The sequence below is a fragment of the Propithecus coquereli genome, unplaced genomic scaffold, assembly GCF_000956105.1.
Source record: "Propithecus coquereli isolate 6110/MARCELLA unplaced genomic scaffold, Pcoq_1.0 Scaffold39, whole genome shotgun sequence".
NCBI classification, from domain to species: Eukaryota; Metazoa; Chordata; class Mammalia; order Primates; family Indriidae; genus Propithecus; species Propithecus coquereli.
The window spans coordinates 8,073,013-8,082,553 of NW_012149618.1; the positions used below are offsets into that span (position 1 = coordinate 8,073,013).

The 9,541-nt window shown below is 38.2% G+C and overlaps 1 protein-coding gene across 1 annotated transcript in view; it reads left to right on the forward strand.

The window, feature by feature from the left end:
* TTC27 (tetratricopeptide repeat domain 27) overlaps positions 1 to 9,541 on the forward strand; it is a 163,146-nt gene that overhangs the window by 150,938 nt on the left and 2,667 nt on the right. Inside the window, 3 exon segments of the mRNA XM_012652517.1 lie at positions 3,015 to 3,212; positions 4,478 to 4,589; positions 8,981 to 9,081. Coding sequence (XP_012507971.1) covers positions 3,015 to 3,212; positions 4,478 to 4,589; positions 8,981 to 9,081 — 411 coding nt within the window.

Genomic DNA, 9,541 nt, shown 5'->3' on the forward strand with positions numbered 1-9,541 from the left:
ATGTAGTTTTACAAGTTAAATAGTAGTAAAAGTCTTATTACAAAATATATATTAATAACAAATTCCAGCTTCCCAGGGGAAGGCATAGCCCTTCCTACTCTTCAAGATCCTTCTTCCCAAGAGGGAGAAACCCTTTAGTATTTCTTCTGCTATTTGCACATTTCTGTATTTCATATTAATAGTTACATAGTACTGCTATTTTTTATTATCCAGAATTGGGCCTTATCTGTTGACTTCCTGTCATAGTAAATGAGAACTTAACTCTCTTATACCAGCACTAACACTGCATCCCTTTCTTATCTTCCCAATGTATTTACATTAAAATTTTTGGTTAAGTGAATATTCTCTATTAACATTATATGTCTGTTGCAAATGGTATTCAAAATGGGTATTACAGGACACTATGAGGATGGGTTTTGTATTGTTTTGTTTTGCTCTTCGTTTTTCATGAGGTTCATGATTGTCGTGGTTTTCATGTTTCTCTCTTTGTAAACTTCACATCTAAAATCGTGATCTCTCCTGCCCTCCTTGTTCCGGCTTTGGTTTTGGATACAGTCACTAAAGCTTTTGATTGCCAAATCCAGTGGAATCTTCCAGTCCTAATCTTTTGTAGGTATACTTTCCTTATAACTTTCTCCTTCCTTGGTTTTCATGACATCACTTTCTCCTACCTTTCCAGCCACTCCTTTTTAGTCTCATTAGTGGGTGCTACTCAGTTGCCCCCTCTTAAATGTTGTGTTCCTTAAGATTCTATCCTCAGCTTTATTCTTGCCTAAAATAGTCTCTTTAGTCAATATCTGTCATGGTCATGAATGGCTCGCATTATCCATTCTTCCAATATAGAACTCACAGCTCTAGACTCAACTGGCAATTGAACATGCAGTGGGGAGTATGAAACAAATTGGTTATTACCTCCCCCACCCCACTCTTTTCTTGTGATATCTGCATATGAATTGGGTAGAGGTCTTCAGTATCTGCTCTGCCTACAGTTCCCTTCCCTTCTCACATATTCCCCAAACACACACACACACAAGGCACACACTTCAACAAATTTTTCCATCTCAAACACCAGCACTGCAACTATTTTTATCTTTAATTTATTCCCCCATTGTCTCTTCAGTAGGCTAAAGTGAGGGGATGGGATGTTGGGCCCACTGTGAGGTCCCAGAAGTAAAGTAGTACTCATTTAGTATATTTTATTTGTTCGTGTTAGTAACTGTTTTAATAAATCATCCCTTTCAAAATATGTTAATCCTTGAAATGCTTAGTGCACATTCATACTGTTTCTTCTGCGTTGTTACTTTCAGATTTAAAACCACCAGTGGGATTGTAATATGAATTTTGTTAACTTTCAGATGTAAAACTACGTGTGTGGGATTGTAATGCGACTTTACCAGCAGAGATTATGTGCTTTTTCCAAACAAGAAAGAAAAAGCACAATTGAATGTTCTCCTGTCCACTTTTATCACTGTATATAATTAGGACCATGAGTCTGAGCTCACATTCCTGAAAGCATTCACATTCCAGAAGAGCCTCAATGCCCCAGCCACATCTCACGCTTAGATCAGAATGTTCTGTGAAGGAGACAGAGCAAGGTGGCAACTGGTTGCATTTCTCTTAGCTGCGCTTTGTAAGAGGTGTATGCATTCAGTCTTTCTTTCAGGCACAAGTATTTATTGAGTCAGTGCTGTGTGCCAGGCACTATATTAAACACTGGTGATACAAGATGATGAAATGTGGTCCTCTCCCTAAAGTTCAGGGTAAAAATAAAGATGTGGGCACCTGTCTCTTTGAACCTTGCTCTTCGAAGTGTGCTCTGCAGACAATCAACATCAGCATCACCTGGGAGTTCATTAGAAATGCAGAATCTTGGTCCAAGATGGATCAGCATCTCTGTCCAGGATTCTGCATTTCTAACAGGCTTCCAGGTGATACCAGTACTGTCGGTCCACAGACCACACTGACCAGCAGGGTCCTCGAGTACTCTTCTCAAGCTGGTTCTTTTGCTGTCCCCTCAACAGAGGAGTGGAAGATTGAGTGTGCACTTTCTATGCTTCCAGGGAGCTGCCTTGAGATACACAGCCTAATGTAGATATGATAGATGTGCCTTGTTATATTATAACCTGCTGTGGGGCTCAGTTTAACCCATCTATCAGCATTCAAAGCATCTGGGATAGAATGTGCAAAGACTAACTGATAGCAAGATAGCCAAGAAGTTGCTAAGTGGTGAGCAGACCTGGGCTTGTTGGAAAGAGAAGAGATACTTCCTAGGTACCTCACATGTCTAATGCCAACACATTAGCAGTTTATCATTCAGTAATTAGGAGGGGCCAGGGCCTCTTTAAGTAGAGTTAGGATGTTATAAGAGCAGTCCAGATGGAAGTTAATGAGGCCAAAACTAAGGTAGGAGAAGCTGTACTTAGGACTCTTGAGGAATGTTGAATCAAATCAGTTAGATGTGGCAGAAATGGGAGGGAAGAAAATCTAGGTAGGTGCTCTGGGAACTGTGTAGCTAGGCTCACAGGAGGAAGAGGGATTTGAGATCTATGTTTAACTCTTGGATAGATGGGGTGCAAGATGTTGATGGGACCTGCCCTGTAGATGTTGAGGTGTAGTTGAGGTGTAGTCCTGGAACTCCGGAGTCTGGCTAGAGCTGCACAGACACTAGCAGAGCTGACTCGGTAATATATTTGAAGGTATAGTTGTGGATCTGGTCAGTCATTCAGAGGGAATGCTCCAAGTGGGAAGAGACAAGCGCCGAGTATGGGGCCGTGTAGAAGAGCCCTCCCAGGCTTGAGAAGGGACTTCCAGACAGGTAGTCAGCGTGAGATTCTAGAGAGCATTCAGGGTGGCCTCACTCTTATTTTATTCTTTAAAAGTGTAAGGGTGATATTCTAACAGGTTTCACAAGGTTTTTCATTGTCATTGTCATTGGTGAGAGTGAGGGTAGCTCTTTGTTTTTTGTTATTGTTTGGTGGTTTCTATCTTACCAGTTTGTTCTGTGCATTTTTAAGGTCCTTAAAATTCTGGTCAGGGCGGTGATTGATGGGATGACTGATAGAAGTGGAGATGTTGCAACCAGCCTTAAAGGAAAGCTGCAGGAGTTATTTGGCAGAGTAACTTCAAGAGTGACAAATGATGGAGAAATCTGGAGGCTATATGCCCAAGTATATGGAAATGGGCAAAGTGAAAGGGCTGAAGAAAATGAAAAGGTAGGTCCTTCAATCCTCCTGGGCCCTGGGCGTTTGTTCTGGCAAGTGTGTAGCAGATCTTCTTTTTTGGTGGGTGGAGGAAGAGTCTAATAAATCTGAAAGATAGGATTAGTATGCTCAAGTTCAGCTTTGATTCATACAAAGTCTTTAACATAAGCACTTTGAATTGTGAGCAAGTTAAGACTTGTAGCATTCATCTTTTTACTTTCCATGAATTTTTCTTATACAGTTGTTCTCTGTTTCCTGCAAAAGAGTCTCTTGGACTTGCTACCCCTCCTGGATCTGCAGCAAACAGCTGGCTCTTTTTATTACTCTGTCCCCCTTTCTGCGGGCTCATTGCTAAAGACTAAGGTAGATTGGGCAGAGTGTTTAGATCTGAGACGGGGACGACAAAAAGGAAAAAGAAAAAGGACCTACATGAGGATATGGAAGAAGAACTTTTAAAGTCGAAACATATAATCCTTTACAAGGTTGCCCTGCCTGTTCTCACAAGTACAGTAGAACACCAGTTACACTCGCATTGTGCCTTTAGCCTCTTATCTTAGAACTTAAAGGAGCCCCCAGAGTTTCCCAGGTTGGAATAATTGTTTTATGTTTCTTTTCAAAACATCCACAACAAATCAAATGTACTCCCTGTGTGGGTTTGGAATTAGCCACGGTCCAGCTAATCTGTGCACTTCTCAGCTGTTCTCTCCTCCCTCAGCCCGCACAGCTGGCTTCCACCATTGCCTTGTCAGCCCAAGGAACACATCACCTGCACACATGCACGCACGCACTCTTCCTCCTTTCTGTCCTTTTCTTCTTGAATTATGTACGCTCTTGAATATGTGCAATTAAGAATTCTCTCATCTCTGACTTCTCAAGGATTTGAAAGAGAGTGCTTTAAACTTCTGTGAAATTACACACCTACCAGCAATTCCATAGTTTTAACCAAGTTCACGCCTCATTCTCTAGATGGGTTTCTTAAGCTGGTGACTACAAATGCTGAGGAAATCTGTACACTTCTTAGAGATCTCGAGACCTGGGCTTTATAATCTTCTGGTCATAGAGAAGTGTCTCTATCCAGATACATCCATTTGATTTCTTGTAATTGCCTGTTGCTATTGGGTGTGCATCTCTTCTTTAATGACAATAATAGAGACTGTGCTGTCCAACACAGGTGCTGGTTTTTCTAGTTGGAATTAGTTCCATATGACTTCCGGGAAACAGAATTTGAAATGTAATTTCTACTTGTTATTCTACTATTGTTCTTTCTCTTTCCTCAGGCATTCCAGTGTCTCTCGAAGGCATACAAGTGTGACACACAGTCCAGTTGTTGGGAGAAAGACATTACATCATTTAAGGAGATTGTTCAAAGAGCCTTAGGACTTGCACATGGTATTTGATGTAACATTTGATATCCATAGGATATTTTAATGTATTTTTTACTGATAAAAAAAGTATTAGTCAAAAGTAAAGTTCCATTATAATTAATATCAGATTATTTCATTGTATTGAAATTGTTGTATTTAATTCAGGAAACATTTATAGAATGACCACTCTATAGTAGGCAGTTTGGAACAATAAGAAGAAACAGGATAGAGGCTTAAGTACTGTTTGAGTAAGTGACAGGAATTAGAAACCTTTTTAGAGATGTGAGATACCTTTACAACTGCATATAACCTTCACTCCATACAGAGTCAGTTTGTGTTGATTATGTAGTACTAAGGAAATCTGTTAATTTTTCCTTGACTCATATTCTTCCTTTATAAATAAAAATATTCATAAAAATGCATAGATCTCCAGAGTACATAGCAGTATACAAAGAGCTACAGCATGTACAAAAGAAATATAAAATAGAATCTAATCTTTATCTTTGGGAAACTTAGAGGGTATTATTTGAGGGGAGGGGTGACCTGACATATAAAATTGTTTTACCTGTTGAGTAAATATAGTCCAGATAAAGACTGCTTTTAATTACTTGCATTAATGGAAAACATACCAGTTAATTATAATAGTAATGCATTTTTATATTTATATTTGAATATGGGTATGTGATGCCCATATTCAAATAAAAATATATTTTATATTTAAGTTCCTATAAAATAATGAAGCCCCAATGGTAAGAGCTGAATCACAGGGACTGTGACCCTATCCCAAAGTCCTCCTTCTACTTCCCTGCCTAATCTTTTCCTGCCACTAATAGTTTCAGCTAATAGGGAGCCAACCAGGAAGAGTGAAAAGGGCAGACAAAGCTTTGGGCTCAGCGAGACCTAAGCTCTAGGACCAGCTCTATCACATGCTTGCTGGGTGACTTTGGGTAGGTCACTTAAGTTCTCTGAGCCTTAGTTTCCTCATCAGTGAAATGAGGATAATACCTACGTGTGGTTGTTATGAAGAATAAATGAAAACATTTCAACACTTGGCAGTATTTTACGTATGTTGATTTGTAACATAATGTTAATTTCTTACCCTCTCACCTCTACCCTGTCCCTTTCAAAGCAGAGGAGCTGGGCTATATAATAAAGTACTCAAAGCTAAAAGAGAGAAATGAAGAACAAGGATGAAGTTTAACTTGCCTATAAAGAAGTCACAAAACATTCAAACAATTTAGAAATTGGCTTGGTAGTTAATAATTCTACTTAGGGCCTTTGATGTTTTTGGCCAAAAGTATATAAATAGCCAATTTGCTGGGCCACCTAGCCCTTGGCAGATCAGGTAGAAGCGGCTGAACTCTGCACAGCTGAAATTCAGTGTGAAACAGTTTGAGATAATTGCTAATAGATCAGGGGAAGGATGTCTTAGGGGTGGCTACAATTCATGTGGCTTATCCTGACCTCATGGTGGGTGGGCTCAGATGGGATCCAAGCCTTATGCCTTTGGCCTTTGTGGATATAGTATTATGTTTGGGGAAACCCACACTAAGGTGTATTATGTACATAATTAGCAGAGTGGGATTTACTTTGAAGACTTTACCTTATCTACTTTAACTTGCCAACTCTAAACATTTCTGTGAACCACTGGCTCTACAACAGTCAAAACCATGTTTTCTGTAATCACCAAGTGATGGAATTAAACCTGTCAAATATAAATATGCACGTTAAAGAAATACTCTAGGAAAAATCTTTATTTTGCATCTTAAAGTTGATTTTAAATTATTATTGGCACCTGAGCAATACTTGGAGAAAAACAAGTGTCTATTAAGTTCTCCTTTGACTTTGATAAATTATGTGTTGGTGTTCCTACAACATCATAAGCATATTTGAGTGGATGCCCAGCTTTAGTTTCTTTTTTTTTTTTAATTTCAGAATATTACAGGGATATAAACATTTTGGTTACATGAATTACTTTTGTACAGTTTGAGTCAAAGTTATAAATGTGTCCATCACACAGATAGTGTGCATTGTACCCGTTAGGTGTAAATTTACCCATACCCTCCTCTCCCCTCCCACGTGCTTGATTTCCATTGAATTTTACTACCGTATGTACACATGAGTGCTGATCATTTAGTTCCAACTTAATAGTGAGTACTTGTGGGGTTTGTTTTTCCATTCTTGCCATACTTAGGAGGATGGTCTCTAATGATATTTTAGATTTACAAAAATAAATCTTAATCTTTGTTGCTTTTATACACCAGTGCTCAATCAAAGAATGAGCTGGGTTTCTCCGTTATTTTAGTCTCTTTTTTGTCTTTCTTCCCAACACTGTTGCTCCACCCCACCCAATTCTGAAAAGGAAATGAAGTCATGCACTGCATAATAACCTTTTGGTTGACAATGGACCACATATATGACAGTGGACCCATGAGATTATAATACCATGTTTTTACTGTACCTTTTCTATGTTTAGATATGTCTAGATGCACAAAAACCACTGTGTGTTACTTACCAAATTGTGTTACAATTGCCTACAGTATTCAGTACAGTCACATGCTGTACAGGTTTGTATGCTAGGAGCAGTAGGCTATACCATATAGCCTAGGTGTGCCGTAGGGTTGTGTACAGCCTGTGACGTTCCCACAATAGGTACAGGAGATCTCCTAACAACCCATTTCTCAGAACACATCCCCATCATCAAGCAACTCATGACTGTGTAACATTTTGTTAAATCTCCACATGGTTTACTCCTTGAGTTGGTATTGTTAAGAGTAGCCAGGTACTTCAGGAAGCTTGATAAGATACTGCAATCTTGACATAGTATTTGAGACCTACCTATAACAATGTTGTCATTGTGTGCCCATTTTTATTGTCTGGAGGGTATTCATTTACAGTTTCTGCTGTTTTATTTTCTTGGAAAGTGTAGGCTAAAGTGCTTTTTGTTCTTTGCCATCCAGGAACTTTTAAAATATTATGTATGCATTGTACTATAGTCAGCATGGAGGAGGCACTGCTACTGCTGTCTTGGATTTTCTGATGATTTGAAGCAGCAGGTTATTTCTCTCTCTCCCCCACCCCCTTTTCTCCTTCTCTATCTGTATCAGTATGTAATGCCTTTTAGAAATGGGATTAAGGAGGGAAGCTAATAGAGTATGTGCTTGTCTTTTTGCTCTATTTTTGTTTTTCTCAGATTGAAAATAAAGGATTAAAAAAAGAATCACAGCTGTTTCTGATATAAGCTGTTAGGTATTAAACAGCTCAAATACCTCTGCCATGGTTGTTACAACTTTCTATTATGCTAAGAAACAGACGTCATAATCCTTGCTATCTGTGGGTTAACTGTGCCTTTTGAAAATGGGATTAAAATTGCTAATTACCATGCATCCTTTCAACTCTTAGCTGAAAAATATCAAAGTCTAATTACTATTCTGAAATAGGAATGCCAAACCTAGTTCTTGCTGGCCATGGAAGATATTATTTAACAATTAATGACAGAACTCTATTTTGTCTCTACCAGTTGGTTAGAGTTTCCATGCAAAAAGAAATATATTTTTCATTCCTGATCTACAATCTAGGGTATGAAGTGACTTTAATCCTTGCACTGTTTAGTGTAGTTTTAAAATGGGATCTGGTTATTGGTCTGTTTGAATTTAGTAAGTGTAATTTAGGAGGACAAAACCAAGAACAAATCAATGGAGAAATATCAGTCATTATATTGGTACAAAGTTCTTCATTTGTTCTTATAAAGCATTAATAGTTGGGCCTTCTACCAGTAAGGAATATGCCTTCTTCATAATATCAAGTTTTAGGAAAAAGAGTTCCCCAGAATGCTAGAGGCAGAGTTGTAGAGGCAGTAGTGGATGAGTGACTTCACTCTCCCATTCCCTGCTGATGCCAGGCATCACTCGGGAACTCAAGAGCCTAATTGTGGTCACATTCCCTAAAGGAAGACATGTGGATTGTTGGTATCTATTCTTCCAGAGTGGTGCTGTAAATGCTTGAAGTCCCCAGTAGGGACTTTGTATCCTAGAAAATGCCACACTAAGACATGCTGCATCTGTTTTTTTTCTTTGTAGGTACCTTGTTTTCAATAACATTTAGTCTCCTTGCCTAACTTCTTTAGTCTGTGCACATGTGTACAGTTGTTTATGGTCTCTTCCCAATGATCTGTAACTCACCAAAAATCACCTGTTTTCCTCAAAATTCCCCTTAGCAGTAAATTATCTTTCTTAAAGAAGAATAAAGGGAAGAGATGTGCACATAATTATCCTTTTTCAAAAATATAAAAACTTTCCAGGTAAAAATATTTCTGCAGTTTGTTACTATAAAATTCTAATTAAATAACTGACTTTTGCAGCTATAAATTATCGTTACCAGTTTTTAATGGATGTTTCCCCCATGTTTATCTTCCAGTGGCTATAAAATGCAGTAAAAACAAACCCAGTCCCCAAGAAGCTGTTCAAGTGCTTTCTTCAGTTCGACTCAATTTACGGGGCTTATTATCTAAAGCTAAGGTGAGAATGAGATGTGAATTAATTAGAATTGTCATATAGAAAAAAGTCATTAATATAAGCTTATTACTCCTAAATCTTTTATATCAGGGATAATTTTAGGCACATGTTATATTTTAGATGACAGCCCCCAGGTGGTTGGTTGTGTGGGTGAGGATATTATTGTCCCAATGGCTAGGCCATCCTAAACATGAGTAACTTAGGAGTCTTTGAAATTAATGTTTACAGTCCAGTCCTTAATGCTTTCTTTAAATTAAATTAAAACAATGCTCTTCTCATTTTCCCCAAAGTGTGGCGTATATGCCACTGGTGGCACTGGGGTAAACTTTTGATTTTCACATAATATTTATTTCAATACGTATTACAAAAAAGTAGAACTACCACATTAGTCCTATAATTTTATGAATGTTATCACTTGTTTTTCATTTACAGTAGTGAAGTAATGTTTCCTCTTAAAAAGACT